This window comes from Lagenorhynchus albirostris, chromosome 7 (assembly GCF_949774975.1).
Source record: "Lagenorhynchus albirostris chromosome 7, mLagAlb1.1, whole genome shotgun sequence".
NCBI lineage: Eukaryota > Metazoa > Chordata > Mammalia > Artiodactyla > Delphinidae > Lagenorhynchus > Lagenorhynchus albirostris.
The window spans coordinates 107,435,951-107,452,348 of NC_083101.1; the positions used below are offsets into that span (position 1 = coordinate 107,435,951).

The 16,398-nt window shown below is 47.2% G+C and overlaps 1 protein-coding gene across 2 annotated transcripts in view; it reads left to right on the top strand.

The window, feature by feature from the left end:
* Nucleotides 1-15,958, top strand: part of GATA4 (GATA binding protein 4) — a 47,692-nt gene extending 31,734 nt beyond the window's left edge. The window contains exons 2-6 of one of the 2 annotated variants that reach the window (XM_060153618.1): nucleotides 4,121-4,290; nucleotides 5,315-5,440; nucleotides 12,921-13,008; nucleotides 14,575-14,702; nucleotides 15,776-15,958. In XM_060153618.1, coding sequence (XP_060009601.1) covers nucleotides 4,121-4,290; nucleotides 5,315-5,440; nucleotides 12,921-13,008; nucleotides 14,575-14,702; nucleotides 15,776-15,958 — 695 coding nt within the window. The remainder of the gene's footprint in view (nucleotides 1-4,120; nucleotides 4,291-5,314; nucleotides 5,441-12,920; nucleotides 13,009-14,574; nucleotides 14,703-15,775) is intronic. The other variant, XM_060153617.1, reaches the window with a different exon arrangement.
* The last annotated feature ends 440 nt before the right edge of the window (nucleotides 15,959-16,398 follow it).

Consider the following 16,398-nt stretch of genomic DNA (forward strand, 5'->3'; position numbering starts at 1 on the left):
TCCCTGGTTGTCCCTACTCCGTCCCAAACCCTCCAACCCTGACAATAACCTATCATTGTTATCTCATTTGGTGTTTGCAAAGCACTTAACAACCATTGTTGTGAGTTTTTCCTCTTATTTACAAAGTACTTTACAACTATTATTACCAGTCTTTCCTCTGAATGTGGGGTAAAGCTGACCCACTTCCGAGAGCTGGATTCCCACTGCCTTCTAAGTGGTTGGTCCAATTCCCGTGATGCCCAGCACTGGGTGGGTGGGGCTTTCGTAATTCAAGGCCATGGCTGTGCCCTTCCTTATTAGAAATCAGGCTGCTGCCCACTTGCCCTCGGGAAGTTCCACCCAGTGCATGTCTGATGAAGTGGTTATTAGCAAGGTTCACACCGTCAGATGATGGTGCCGGTTTGGGGCTCCCAGCCTGTCACCTCCCACTTCCCCCAGAGTGGGTGCTAAACAGCAGGGTTTGAACCTCTTTCTCTCCCTTCTTCAGTTCAAGGGGGGAAATATATGTATGTGTCAGATGTAAGAGAGCAAAACAGTCCCTTCCCCCAGAGTGTACTGGGAGCTGCTTGAGGTGATCAAAATTTTTTTTTGTTTCATTCTTATTTTTTTTTCACATTTTAAAAAGTAAGCAATTATAACATTACAGAACGGTGTTTTAAAAAATGAAAAGTCCAGGGACTTCCCTGGTGGCACAGTGGTTAAGAATCCACCTGCCAAAGCAGGGGATACGGGTTCGAGCCCTGGTCCGGGAAGATCCCACATGCTGCGGAGCAACTAAGCCCATGCGCCACAACTACTGAGCCCACATGCCACAACTACTGAAGCCCACGTGCCTAGAGCCTGTGCTCCGCAACAAGAGAAGCCACCGCAATGAGAAACCCGTGCACTGCAACGAAGACCCAACGCAGCCAAAAATAATTGAGTAAATTTAAAAAATAAAAAAAATTTAAAAAAATGAAAAGTCTGTACAATTTGATTAGCCTAATAGAAGCCCCTTCCTGGTAGTCTCAGCTGCCATCACAGTGTATTTGGTGTTTTGCGTGATGCATTTTTCATTTAACATGGGAGGTAGGCATTTTTCTTTATTGTTAGGTTGTCTTTGTCATCATCATTTACAATTATGTAACGTTCCATTGAGTGGGTTGGATGGCAAGATTTTCTGGTAGAAGATATGGAAACTTTGCCCATTTGGAGGTGTGGTGGGTTGTAAGGAGACGTGGTGCACCTGAGGGATGCTTTTAGGAAGCACGGCCTTCACCTCCCCATCCTTCCTTTGGCTGCTGTTGTAACACCTGACTCTTCAATCTGGGACTGCACTTCCTACCCTAGGCAAGAAGTCTCTGCCCCCGTAATGCCCACCTTGTTTAAGATATGTGGCCCAAATGAATTCAGTAATATTTACTCCTTATTGATACTCTGACCCGATCTGCCCAACCAGGTCATTAGCATTCTGAGCTCCTGTGACATCTATCAGAGTGCTGAAAGAGCAGATGCTCAGTAAGTATTTGTCGGTGACAAATACACACTTGCCAACCTCCAGTGCCTTCCCCCAGCCTGTAAAATGGTTGCTTGACTGTGTAACCCATTCTGTGTGGCAAGAAGGCATTTCTAAGGCGAGCCTCGGTGCTGGGTTCTCAAGGTAGTCAGGCCAGTAACCAGTAGAGAGACCAGGACTGCTAGGGAGGCTCCTGGGCTGAGATCCTGTCCTGGGTGTAAAACAATAAATATGAAGAGAAAAGGGAATCTCCCCTCCAGAAAAGCGGAATGGATGGAGAAAGACCCTCTCCCTGTGCAGCCTTCTTTAGATGAACTGGAACATAGGAAAGAGGTTGGTTTGCTTATCTTTAAAAGGAAAAGAGTGTGAATCTTCATCGGTGAGAGGCACGTTCTGAAATATTTATGAGTGAAATGACAGAATGTCTGGGATTTTCTTCAAAAGAAATCAGGATGGGGGAAAGTGGGTGGAGGAGGTGTACCTGAGACAAGATTGGCCACAAATTGTTGGAAGCTGGATGGTGATTAAATAAGCGCTCATTTTCCTATTTGGGCCACTTTTTAATATGTTTAAATTTTTTCATTGTTAAAAAAAAAATAGACTAATTGGGTTGTGCTCTGTTTGGACTGGAAAGGTGATGTGAAAAGCCCTCCGTCGTGATTTAGACAGGAATGCAGAGGATCAATTTAGGGGCTGTAGCGCCATCTAGTGTTGATTGCAAACACTCTACAAAATGAGGACATTGCCAGCACCCCTCCTTGGTCTGAGGGCCTTGTGTGAGCTCCCCTGGCCTTTCCAGTCCCCTCACTGGAAGGCTGAGCCGAGGGAGCAGGGCCGCCGGGCAAGGGCAGGTGGAGGGTGACATGCAGGTTGTTCACTCCACGCCTCCCCCCGGGTTTGGGGAAGCAAGCCGGGAACAGGAGTCATCGTGTCATGTGCGGCTCTCAAGGCAGGTGACCTTGCTGGAGGGTTCTCAGTGTGACCCAGGTGCAAAAATAGCCTCTCTTGTGACCGATGTGTGCTCAGCTCCCCGGCCTGAGCAAACAGCCCCTCACACCTGCACACTGTTTACTCATAGTTACTTGTTTGCAGGTGCAAATGACTGTTTGTGTACCCAGAGTTGAGGGGAGGGCCTCCACCATCCTCTTCCCCAGCCTGAGTTCCCTCAGAGCAGGTAGCGAGGCCACAGAACTAGCAGAATGTGTGGCCTTAAACCCCAGGGTAAGGGGCTAGGCTGATGGAGGGAGAGCTCTTACCCTCCTCCCCAAGTCTCCCCCCTGAACTAGAGAAAAATCCACTTTTGCCTCTGGTAGTGGGACAAGAACAATCTGAACACCAGGGTGGCTGTATTTAGGGACAGAAAATTTAGAAAGGATACAAAAATGTTCAAAATAGGAAGCATTTTGTATACATGGAGTCAGAGAGACTTCTGGAAGTTCTGAGCCAGACTTTATGTAGATCACAAGGAATAAGGAAACTGGCCCAGCCTGTCTCAGCAGGATGACTGAAATGGCCACGAGTGAGATGAGTCAATTGTTAAATTCTATAGACATGGAAGACAAAGGTGATGGGGAGGGAGGGGCCTGTGAGTGAGTGCAGGGAAATGGCAGGGATGGCCACGTTCCTGTGGACGGGTTCCACTCTAAAACACCATTGCTCATAATATGCACCTTTATTTTATGTTCCAATAAGCAAGAAAAATGTCAAGCTATGACACAGCATATCATACAGATACATTGAAATGAGAAAAATGAGTTACAGCCTTTTTCTGCAGGAAAGTTTGAAAATTTCAAGAACTTTCAGAAAAAGATAGTCCCTCTGGCTCAGTAATTCTGCATCTAGGGGAGTATCCTAAGGAATAAGCAGAAATGCTAAGATTAGTTTTCAAAATGAGCGGTGTCTACAAAAGTCAGAAACTGGCTAAGTAGAAGTCCAATGAGAATAAAGGATGGTGCAGTCCTAGCATGGGATAATATACACTAAAATACGTTTATAAAGAATTTCTAATGTGGGAAAATGCTTTGGTATGAAGTGAAAAAACGGGCTCAAAATGATACAGCTTGACCTCAAGTAGCCAAAACTATGTCAATATATAAAACGTTGCAAAGGATCTAACGGAACAAGATGTTAATAACATGGTGATCTTTGAGTTACAGGATTATGTATGATTCCTATATTTTTTTACACATTCCAGCATTTAATTTTCCCGAAGTAAATATTTATTATATTTTTATTGAAAAGGAAATGGAATCTCAATTTTGAAAGGGAAAAAAGAGAGAAAGAAGGTCTTGAGTGGAACTCAGTGTTAGGTGAAACCCCGCCCCCGCCAGGCTCTGAAGAGAGAAATCCAGGCGCTCGTGGTCTCTGCCGCACTCTGTTCCCTTTCTCGTGACCAGGGAGAGCCTGCTGTGTCTGGGATGCCGTGGGTAAGGTCCGCTTGCTAGAACAGCCCTCTGAGCCGGTTCCCAAGGCTTAGGGCCGAGCGAGGAAAAGCCAGGCAGCCCAAAGCGATCCGTCTTCCACTCCTTGCAAGGAGAGGGCATTATTTCCTTAGTGTCTAGATTCTCCGCTGTGAGATTTCTGGCATAAACAGAGAACTAATCCTCTGTATTGTTTCCCACCCAGTAGATATGTTTGACGACTTCTCGGAAGGCAGAGAGTGTGTCAACTGCGGGGCCATGTCCACCCCGCTGTGGCGGCGGGATGGGACGGGACACTACCTGTGCAACGCCTGCGGCCTCTACCACAAGATGAACGGCATCAACCGGCCCCTCATCAAGCCCCAGCGCCGCCTGGTAAGCCAGTGCCGTGCACCCAGCAGCCAGGCTTCTCTCCTTCTGTCAGCTCCTGGGTTCAGGGCTCGGCCTTGGTGGGAAATTCCTGGTTTTGAGTTTGGGGCTTCAAGTCATGTTTCAGAGAAGGTGCAGGTTTAAGGGCTGGATGAGTGGCAAATAGTAATTTCTTACACCTTCAGAGTTGGCTTGAGCTACGAGGATGGTCCAGGCCATTTAGTTCAACCCCTTAATTATGCAGAAATGAACAGTGAGGCTCAGAAAAGCTAATGGCCTTGCCCATGGCCACTTAGACACTGAGTCTCCCCTCAGGGACCAGAGTCCAGACTTCCTGCTCCCCGACCCAGCGTTGCCTGGTGTATCGCCTATGTTCACATCAACTCCACAAGGAAGGCTAAGTCATCCTTTTTGTGTTGTGACGTACCCTGTTTTCAGTTGATCCGTTGATAAACCCAAAGACCAGGGAGATTATGTGGGGCACGCTGGGCCCTGTGGCTGGGGAAGAGTTGGAACCAAGTTTTTGTCTCCTAGTTTCCTGGTCTTTTCTACTAAAATTTGATTTTGACCAATTTGAACTAGCTTTCCACAGATATTAGGGAAAGAAGAACAGAGGGGATAAACCCTCGTGCTTCCCTTTCTTGAGGTCAGTCTTTGAAGACACTCGGACACAGTAATTCCTCACCCCCGCTCACTCCCGGCCCCTGAGGCCCGGATTCGTTCTACTTTGGGGAGAAGCTTTTCTGCCTACAGTGTGCAGGGCTTGCTGGGCTTTTCCCTGACGCGAGTGACTGATAATGTTGCTGACGCCGCAGTTATGACCAGGATCTGCCATCCCCTGCAGCACAGCCCTTTTGCTCCCACGCCCCCAGGAGAGGCTTAGGGACGCGGCATCTGAGCATCCGGTGCGGTGGCTGGTCTGAGACTCTCACACAGCCGCGCCCCACACTTGCTGCCGGTGAAGCGAGATGCTGCGGCACCTGCCGTGTCCTTGTCCTTGGACCTGAAGGGTCTGTCTCCTGTGTTGCAGTCCGCCTCCCGCCGAGTGGGCCTCTCCTGCGCGAACTGCCAGACTACCACCACCACTCTGTGGCGCCGCAACGCCGAGGGCGAGCCCGTGTGCAACGCCTGCGGCCTCTACATGAAGCTCCACGGCGTAAGGGTCCCCCGACCGTGTCCCGCGCTTTCCTCCACCGCTCGGGTCTCACCCCTCTTCCTCCCTGCAGATCATAATTCATTTTCTCCTTCTTAACAAAGAAATGTAGATCTGGAAGGGAACTTAGAGACTGTCATAGTGCGTTAGGGTTGCTATAGCAATACCATAGACTGGGCGGCTTAATCAATAGCAATTAACCTCCATGGTTCTAGAGGCTGGAGCTCCGAGATCAGAGGCCAGCAGGGTTGAGGGAGGACCCCTGTCCAGTGGCAGACTTCTCTCACTGTGTCCTCGCTTGGTGGAAGGGGCAAAGGAGCACTGTGGGGGTCTCTTTTATAAGGGCACTAATCCCATTCATGAAGGCTCCACCCTCATGACCTCATCACCTCCCAAAGGCCCCACTTCCTAATACCATCACCTTGCATGTTAGGTTTGTGCACATATGAATTTGAGAGGGACACAGACATTCAGACCATAACAGAGACATTGCTATGGAACATCATTTCCATCTTTAATGTTACATAAGTCTAATTCCCATTTCACAGTTGAAGAGACTAAAAAATAGTCTATATGTGTGGTAGTTTGATATATAACAAAGGTAACAATTCAATGGATAAGGGATAGCTTTTTAAGAATGACTGTATTGACATAATCTGGAAAACAAAAAGAAAACTTGACCTCTACCTCCTACCAAAAGCAAAAACAAACTTGGATGTATTAAACATATGAAACGTAAAACATCTTTAAATAGAGACAATAAAAATGCTAGAAGAAAATGTAGAGGGGGAGTATTTATGTAACCTTAAGGGTGGGAGGAGACGTTTTCTTCAGCAAGTTTTCAAAACTCTTAAGCCATAAAAGAAAAATTAGATATATTTGATTGTATAACATTTCATATTAGTGTATGGAAAAAGATACCCCAAGAAAGTAAAACCAATATACACATACATGAGAAAAAGGATTAATATTTCCAGAATACAGAGAGCTTCTACAAGCCTCTTTTTTTTCTGGCCACACGGCTTGTGGGATCTTAGTTCCCCAACCAGGGATCGAACTCGGGTCCTTGGCAGTGAAAGTGCAGAGTCTTAACCACTGGACCGCCAGGGAATTACCAAAGCTCTTTATGTTCTAATTTGGAACAATCTCCATTACATAGTGCTTAAAAACGAAGTCCGTGCAGAACACTGTACATAGCATGGTTCCAGTTTTATAAAGAAAGAGGGAGAACATAATTTATATGTAGTTGCTTATATATACATTGAACACTTTTGGACGGATGAATACACATACATATGTATATAGATATGTACATGTGCACACATGTTTGAGAACTTTTTAAAATGTAAGAAACAGGCTGTTATTCCAATTGCCTCATGGGCAGAGGATTGATAGTAGTAAGATGGGAGGGGTTGTTATTAACTTAATCTCATGCATCTTTTCATGTTTTCTTGTTATAATGAGCTTAAAAGTGTCTAAAAATAGAGAAAGCCCACGCACAGCAGCAAAGAGCCAACACAGCCAAAAAAAAAAAAAGTCTAAAAATATAGTTAAGAATACTCATAAGAAAACATATGGACCCTTGAACAATGCAGGGGTTGGGGGTGCCGACCTTCTGCACTCAAAAATCCATTTCTAACCTATAGTCTGCCCTACGTGTACATGATTTCTCCTTACCTGTGGTTCCACATGTGCAGAGTCAACCAACCACGGATCATGTAGTGCTGTAGTATTTACTATGGAAAAAAAATCCACATTTAAGTGGACCCATGCAGTTCAAACCCATGTTGTTCAAGGGTCAACTTTTGTAAGAAGTGTATACGAGGATACTTGTTGAATCATTGTAATAATGAAAATGGAGGAAAAAAACCTTTGGGAGGAAAATGGTTAAAGAAACTATTGTTCTTCAATAGGGGAACGATAAAAGGAACTGATAGAGGAATATTATGTAGGTATTAAAAGGATTGTGTCTGTAAAAAATTAGAAATAGAATTACTATATGATACAGCAATCTATTTCTGGTATAGATCCAAAAAGAATTGAAAGCAGAATCTCGAACAAACATCTGTATGCTCATGTTCACAGCAGCATTATTCGCAATAGCCAGAAGGTGGAAGCAACCCATGTGTCCACTGATGGATGGATGGATAAGCAAAATGTGGTCTACACATACGATGGGATATTATTCAGCCTTCAAAAGGAAGGAAGTTCTGGGCTTCCCTGGTGGCGCAGTGGTTGAGAGTCCACCTGCCGATGCAGGGGACACGGGTTCGTGCCCCGGTCCGGGAAGATCCCACACGCCGCGGAGCGGCTGGGCCCGTGAGCCATGGCCGCTGAGCCTGCGCGTCCCAACGGGAGAGGCCACGACAGTGAGAGGCCCGCGTACCGCAAAAAAAAAAAAAAAAAAAAAAGGAAGGAAGTTCTGACACAGGCTACAACATGCATAGACCTCGAGGACATGGTGCTAAATGAAAGAAGCCAGTCACAAAAGGGCAAACACAGTGTGATTCCACTTACATGAGGTCCCAGAGGAGTCAAATTCTTAAAGACAGAAAGTAGAATAGTGGTTGCCAAGGGCTGAGGGGACGGGGAAATGAGGAGTGACCAGTTAATGAGCAGAGTTCAGTTCTGCAAGATGAAAAGTGTTCTGGAGATGGATGGTGGTGATGGTTCATAGCAATGCAAGTATACTTTTTTTTTAAGGAGTCTCATGAAATGTTATTCAATTTCAAGGGTACAGACAAGAAGCAAATTTCACAAAGAAATAATGCAGCAATGTAGTTACTGGCTTGGATGGCTGTACTTGGGGTTGTTCAGAGTGCTAAGAACTATCTGGATTATCAGCTATCCAGTTTTCTCCATTCTTCAGCTCTTTGCCACACGAGGATCCATTAGTCCTAACTAGAATGGAAATGAGGTGTAGTTACAGAGATAAAATCTTATTCTTAGGATGCCAGAAAATGTAGAACATCTTTCTGAAGTGATTGAGGCCTTCAGTCTGTAAGTGGGTCACTTATTTCCCCAATAGGTTTACCTCTAAGTCAACTTGAAGCACAGCCTTCAGGATTTCAAGCTTAAAAAAATGGTTTAAACTATTTTCATCCTAAAATATTTAAAAATGGTTACACTGACTGGAAATTCCCTGAAATGAAACAGCTCAGTTATATTTGATAACTTTGTAGCACCCCAAATTCATTAGACACATTTAATGCATAGTTCCCAGATCTGCAATAATACAACCATAACCATTCTAATCATATCATAGTTTAATAAGATATTGACTGGTCCCTCTAGATAAAGTCTGCAAAGCAAAGGACTGAGCAGATCTGTTGCCACGTCTCCTCAACGGCTCTGTAGTAGGCACAAGCAGTTGAGCTTTTACTTTAACTAAGGTTATTAAGAGTTACTAAATTGGGGCACTTCCCCGGTGGCACAGTGGTTAAGAATCTGCCTGCCAATGCAGGGGACATGGGTTCGAGCCCTGGTCCGGGAAGATCCCACATGCCGTGGAGCAATTAAGCCTGTGTGCCACAACTACTGAGCGTATGCTCTACAGCCCGTGTGCCACAACTACTGAAGCCCGTGTGCCTAGAGCCCGTGCTCCGCAACAAGAGAAGCCACTGCAATGAGAAGCCCGCACACCGCAACAGAGTAGCCCCCGCTCGCCGCAACTAGAGAAAGCCCGTGCGCAGCAACAAAGACACAAAGCAGCCAAAAATAAATAAATAAATAAATTTATTTTAAAAAAAAAAAGAGTTACTAAATTGACAGTGATTGAGTGAATTTGTAAAGTATCCTCACCATTTTTTCAATTCATTAAGAGGTGAAATGATAATCTTAGAATAAGGATAAAAGGATTATAGGTGCATTGGAAAATGAAAATGATTGGATTTGATATGGCTGCTAATAGCCCACAGTTAAATAGAAGGAAAAAAAGTGGGGAGGGAAAGCCTTTCTGATCCACACCAAATTTCATACAATTACGCATAAGATTGTGTTTAGGTACAAATCCACTGCAATTCAAGTTTTTAGACAGAGACCAATTATAAATTCATTATTTTGAAGTCAAAAGTACTTATCACATCTTCTAGATCCCACTTAAATAAAGTCTTCTTAAAAACTTATTGCTTTTTTTTTTTTGCGGTACGCGGGCCTGTCACTGTTGTGGCCTCTCCCGTTGCGGAGCACAGGCACTGGACGCGCAGGCTCAGCGGCCATGGCTCACAGGTCTAGCTGCTCCACGGCATGTGGGATCTTCCCGGACCGGGGCACAAACCCGTGTCCCCTGCATCGGCAGGCGGACTCTCAACCACTGCGCCACCAGGGAAGCCCAAAAACTTATTTCTTAATAATCATATTTTAAACCACTAGGTTTCAGTAGACTGGTGAATAGATACTCTGCATCAATACTAGAGGACATACTTTACATGAAAAATCATAGCAAGGCAGTTTACCAGAATTCTCATAGAAATGCACATTAGCCAATTTTACATGGCACCTGTACATAGCATCTGAGGAAATTTTTACAAAGATAATTCAGTAGTCTAGGTAATAATGTACACTAAAACTTTGGCATCTGTGTTACATTTTAAATCAACCAATAGTTCTATCAGTTCCTGCAAGCAGCCTACTTGAATATGACAGTCGACGCATCAGTAAAATTTCAATGCCATTTATCAACGTGTTATGATGAAAAACTTTAATTAAAATAAATTCATTCACCTAGGATTTTAATTGATTTTTATAGATGAGAAGGAACCTGAATGATTCTATTTATGGTACATTTATAAATCAAGTAAGAATCTGGCAAGACCTCCAAAGCCAGTGGGAAATGATCTGTCTGATGCCTATGGTGGGAAGGGTATAAAGCACAGCTGTTAAAAGATGGTGACTGGCAGAAAACAAAGTTCTTCTATTTTCTAGTGACGCTGGTAGAAAAAAATACTGCTTCAAGATTTGGACACACATAGAGATACATCTACCAGTGCAAATGTCTATCACTAGGTCCCCTCTCCTTTTAAAAAAGATATATTAGCATGCACATTCTCAAATGGGGGTGGTGTCACCCCTAAGTAGGACCAAAAAAACCCCTAGTCTTTTCATGTATAAAGCAGATATAATACATATACAGCATATCTATGATATTAAAATTCATTGGGGGAATTCCCTGGCGGTCCAGTGGTTAGGACTCCATGCTTTCACTGGCGAGGGCTCGGGTTCAGTCCCTGGTTGGGGAACTAAGATCCCACAAGCCGTGTGGCACGGCCAAAAAAATTCATTGGGGCACTATTTAAAAAAAAAAAAGTTTAAAAGTCTTTGGGGGTGGGCTTGATGAAAAAAAATTTTAAGGGGGCTTCTCTGATGGCGCAGTAGTTGAGAGTCTGCCAGCCGATGCAGGGGACACGGGTTCGTGCCCCGGTCCAGGAAGATCCCACATGCCGCGGAGCGGCTAGGCCCGTGAGCCATGGCCACTGAGCCTGTGCGTCCGGAGCCTGTGCTCCGCAACGGGAGAGGCCACAACAGTGAGAGGCCCGCGTACCACAAACAAACAAACAAAAGTTTTAAGAAACACTGAATTAGTGACTCTCTCAGTCACATGCATTTCTTCTCCCCACCATCACTATGCTATGTCAAACTACCCTGTGGCATTTTTGGTATTTGGAATTTTCATAAGAACATAATGTCTCTAGGACAATACTCCCAGAATAATTAAGATTAAGAAATTTATCATCAGCTCTAAACACATTTAATTATGGCATCTAAGAGGAGACTTATCCTTAGAAACTGACACCAAGTTAGGAAAATCAATTAACATTTATCTGAGCATAATTACGAGTACAATCTTAACGTCTATGTTAAGAATTACAGGTTTGAGGTTGGCACTGGCAGCCGAAATTCAAAATTGCCACTTAAAATTCACAATGAAAATCTGCGAAGTCTTTTTAGAAAGCATTCCCTTTCTTTACACCATACTGTCACAGGTGACTTTATCCATTAATGCGAGTATACTTGACACTACTGAACTGCACACTTGATAATGCTTAAGATGGTAAATTTTATGTGATGTGCATTTTATGACAATTTTTTTTAAAAAGTACTGAGGTGGGTGGGGATAAACATGAGGACAGGATTCTTCTGAAGTCAGGATGGTCTTCAAGAGGTGGGCGCGGGGGCAGGGGTGGTAGGGGGAGGCAGGGCGGGGAGGGGAGGATACTTTCCTCCACGAGTGGGAGTGCTGTCTCATCTGACTCTCAGTTGACTAGAAGGCAGTTCGAGTTCACGTATGCTACTGCACTTCTCTCTTTTTTTGGCCGCACCATGCGCGGCTTGTGGGATCTTAGTTCCCTGACCAGGGATTGAACCCGGGCCCTCAGCAGTGAGAGTGCAGAGTTCTAACCACTGGACCGCCAGGGAATTCCCTGCACTTCTTTCTTAACAATTCCATGTTCACATCTCCGACGTGGTCATCACTTGTCCTTCTGTATTTGCGGTGTGGCCTCTGTTAGTCCCATATGGGACACTAGCACAGACCAGGGGCTAAACAATTTGGTTGGCCAGGCCTGAAAGAAGCCAGATGTGGGGCAGGCACACTATTTTAAAATAGTAGAAAGATGACCCTGCAGGCCTGCCCCCGACACTTGTTTAGGCATCTTGAATGGCTCAGGAGTGTGATGCCCGACAGTCACTGCTTCTTTAGGAGAATTCAGACGCCCTAAAGTGCTGTCATAAAGGACTCAGGCACTGGCCACAGGGCAGTCTCTCCACCATTGTCCCCGCTGCTCCCGACACCCATGGAAACCACCACTTGCCCCAGCCAGGCTCAGCACGGTGCAGAGCTGCTCCGTGTAGAGTGACTTTACATCCCCACTCTCCAGGCCGCCTCAGGGCGTGCCCATGATCTTGGCATAGCTATTAATAGCACCCCCTCTTCACTCGCACAGTGTCCCAGTGTGGCTGATCAGTTAGCGGCTTTGGCACGTACTGTTCTTGCTGCTTGAAATGTCTGCCCCTCATCGACTTGACAGTCTCCTACAACCCAGGCATCACCTCCTCAGGGAGGCCTGCCTTGATGTGCCCATGTGCCACTTTCCCTCCCCCAGCCCGGGACACAGTTCAGTGTTTCTTTTCTATTTTCCCTCATCACCTATGAATCTGATTATCTTCTATCTGTCTGTCTTTCCCAACTGTGAACCTCTGGAGAGAAGGGACTGTGTCTTTAGGTCTTTGTTTCTCTAGAGTTTAGTATAATACCCAGCATGGAATAGACATGCTCAACACGTTTTTTTTTTTGGTAGAATTGATTTCTTGCTCAGCAGGAGTTCCAGGCCTGATTCACTCAGTCTCAGCCCCAAGGTTTGTAGAGGAATTGCATAGATCTGGCCTTCTCGTTGTGTATTTGTGTGTGTGTGTGTGTGTGTGTGTAAATAATGTCACGGGTCAGGTACAAATGGAAAACCACGTATATTGACTTGTGACCCCCTAGGTCCCCAGGCCTCTTGCGATGCGGAAAGAGGGGATTCAAACCAGAAAACGGAAGCCCAAGAACCTTAACAAATCGAAGACACCAGCAGGTGAGAAAAAGATCGATGTGTAATTATATGAATAACTCAGTAGCTCTCAGAGTGTGTGAGCATCGTGTATGCTCAGGTGGGCCAGCCCAGGCTACCAGGGTGTAATGATAGCATCGTCCATCCCCGGCCGTTCAGGACAGAATGCATAACCCAGTGCAAAAGTAACATCACCGTGGAACATATTGGGAGGTTTTAAAGCAGGCTCAACTCATGTTGTGGCCTGGTTTTTGCCAGCTGCAAAGACTGCAGAGGTCCAGCTGGACCGGTTGAGGGCCTGGAGGAAAAAGGAACATGAGTCGGTCCCTCCATCTTTGGTGCTCCAGCCACTCAGGAACTCAAGTTCTTTCAATTTGCTTTGGGCTAAGTGGGGTGCAGGAAGGCAGGGTCCTGTGAGTCATGTTCAGATTGATTTGTAACATTAATTTGTAAGCCAGTGTATAATTAACATCATGTAGTACTCTGTACCTTGCCAAGCTCCTTCACAAATATTATCTCATTGATCTTTACAGACCCCCATGAGACCCCATTTATGATCTCCATTTTACTAATGAGCAAGCTGAGGCTCAGAGAGGGCAGTGACATCACAAGGGTCACACAGCTGTGAATGGGTAGAGCTGGAATTTAAACCCAAGAGTTTTCACTTCAGGGCCCATATTCTGTTCAATATATACTCTGCCTTCTCAATTTCTAGATTTCAGAATGAGGACTACTCGGGTCCCCTACCAAGAGCACTCCCTCCTCAGTACCGCTGTCAAATTAAAGATTTCACTGGAAAATGTGGCAGTTGTGGAGAAATTAAGTCGGCTGATATGATGGAAAGTTTATCTTCCAATCTAAGGCCTGACAAAGTCAGATAAGTTTCCCCGTTCCACTGCTGAGAACATGACCAAAGTTCTCCTTTTCCAGATTCGACAGTGGCTCGCTCCTTCTGGCAGTCACGTCTTAGCAGAGCGTTCACTGGCTCACACCAGGTCCTCGGCCTTTCTCCCTGCTTCCACATTGTTTATACAAACAGCACCTTCCCCTGGGGAACTTCATCTCTTTACATGGTGGGGTCCCAGCGGGAGCAGGCGTCGGTTCAGGTGTACAATCCCCTATCCGAAATTCCAAATCCAGGGAGCTAGATTTGGCAGTAAAATGTTATCTGAACTGACACAGGCTAGTTACAGTCTTCAGTTATCCCATGTGCGAATATTCCCATGTTTTGCTGTAGAACTATTAATGTATTTAATTACGGGGTGTTGCCCCAGACCCCGCTGCAGGTATTCTGTTAATACTCAGTCTTTGTCCTTTTTAAAATCCAAAAGTTTGAATCCTGAGACACACGTAGCCCCAAGCGTTTGGGATAAGCGGTGGTGAGCCTGTCATCTGAAAAAGTTCCCTTGAAATTCTGCTACTTCTGCTTCATTGTGAGAACCGTTGCCCTGCACTGATGGAAGGACCCTGCTTCTCTCCCCAGCAAATGTAGACAAGCTGTTAGTGCGGATCTGCCCTGGCTGTCTCCAAGGGCCGCCATCCATTTGTCCCTGCCCCTGGGCTGGGTGTCCTGACTCTGCCTTGTTCCAGGTCCCTCGGGCAGTGAGAGCCTCCCTCCCACCACCAGCGCTTCCAGCAGCAGCGCGGAAGAGATGCGTCCCATCAAGACAGAGCCTGGGCTCTCATCCCATTATGGGCACGGCAGCTCCCTGTCGCAGGTACTGCTCGTTGGGGGGTAGACTCCAGGCGGCCAGGCTCCCGCCCGAGGCGAGGGGCTGTCTGCACGAGGATATGTTTCAGCACATCTGATCAAGCTACGGCGATTTGGACACACGACCGCGATGCACGCGTTCAGCAGTTCCTCTGTGCCAGGACCCGCGTGCTGGCGCAGCATTGCTACAACCGGAATCAGAGCGGCCGCTGTGTGGGAGGCGGAGCGGGGCTCTCTAGGCCAGCCTGTCTCCTAAGTAAGGGTGGCTTGACCTTGGCCCTGAGGGTGGGTAGATGTTAACAGGAGGAAGGGGAGGAGGAGGCCCCTCCTGGCGTGGGCAAAGGTGTAGAAGCTGCAGAGGGCAGGGCGGGCGGGCTGGGGTTGGTGAGGAGGTCACAGGCAGGAGGCCATTGTCACGAGGGTTGGCTGCGGGTCCAGCTTCACATGTGTGTCCAGAAGACGGGCCAGCAGGACCCTCGTTTCCCTCTGTCAGATACAATGGCAATCCTGCTCCTCTAGCCCCTTCCCTGTGTGGTTCCCCCATCCGGGATCAGGATGCCCCCAAGCTTGGTCACGGTCTCCCACTAACTCTGATCTCTTCTCCGCCTGTACTTGAGGCGGGCGAGTCCTAAGGAGCCTTCTGCCGTCAGGGTGAAGAGAAGCTGGTGCCCTGGGGCCAGGAGAGCCAGGAGCCCCTTCTGGGCAGGGAGGGGGGGCGGGGGGATGGCTTCCTTCTGAAAGTGGAGATTGATGGTGAAAAGACTGTAGAAAATGCCTCGTGTGACCGTCAGAGGCTTCTGAGAAACCAGAATAGTCACGAAGCTACTGGGTCAGTGCTCAGAAGCAGCTGACGAGTCACGCAGACCCCCTGAATCCCATAGCACACAGGGGTCAGGGAAACAGAGTGCTGCCCGCTGCCTCTCCTGCCCTTCTCCTTTGGCCCTGTCCTCTCGTCCCCTTCCTGGGGTGGGAGCCAGCCTGGGCACAGCTGTGGAATGGGGCTCCCCTCTCCAGCCCAGACCCCCTCCTGAGCCCCAGGAGGGATCCCATTGACCGCATCTTACTACTTCTCGCTTTCAGACGTTCTCGGTCAGCGCGATGTCCGGCCACGGGTCCTCCATCCACCCAGTCCTCTCGGCCCTGAAGCTCTCTCCGCAAGGTTATGCGTCTTCTGTCAACCAGTCACCGCAGGCCAGCTCCAAGCAGGACCCTTGGAACAGCCTGGCCTTGGCTGACAGTCACGGGGACATAATCACTGCATAATGTCACCTCCTTCCCTCCTTGGATTCCTGCATGGACTTGGGACTCGGAGGACAGCAGAGATGAGGCTCTGGGCTCCCGGGGGCCGGCCTGCTCTGTCTGGGAATGACTCCAGACAACAACTGGGAAGAAACTTGAAGTCAATGATTTGGTTAGGGGAGCGGGCGCTGGATTTTATTGGATAGCTTTGCAGGTGGGGGACTGGAGAGAGCGCAGACTCTGATCTGGAAGAGCCCCCACCCTTCGCCAGATCACACTTAAGCCCCTTCCACGGAGTTGCAGACTCTTTCTCATTTTCTGCCTCACCACCCCTGACAAGAGACGAGATGTCCTTCTCCCTTGTCTTTCCACCGCTGTGGCCCGAAATGGTGGTTTTTGCATGGTGTTCCCGGCACGGGGGATCCGAGGGCAGGGTGCCGGGGCCCCTGCTCCAGCCTGAATCA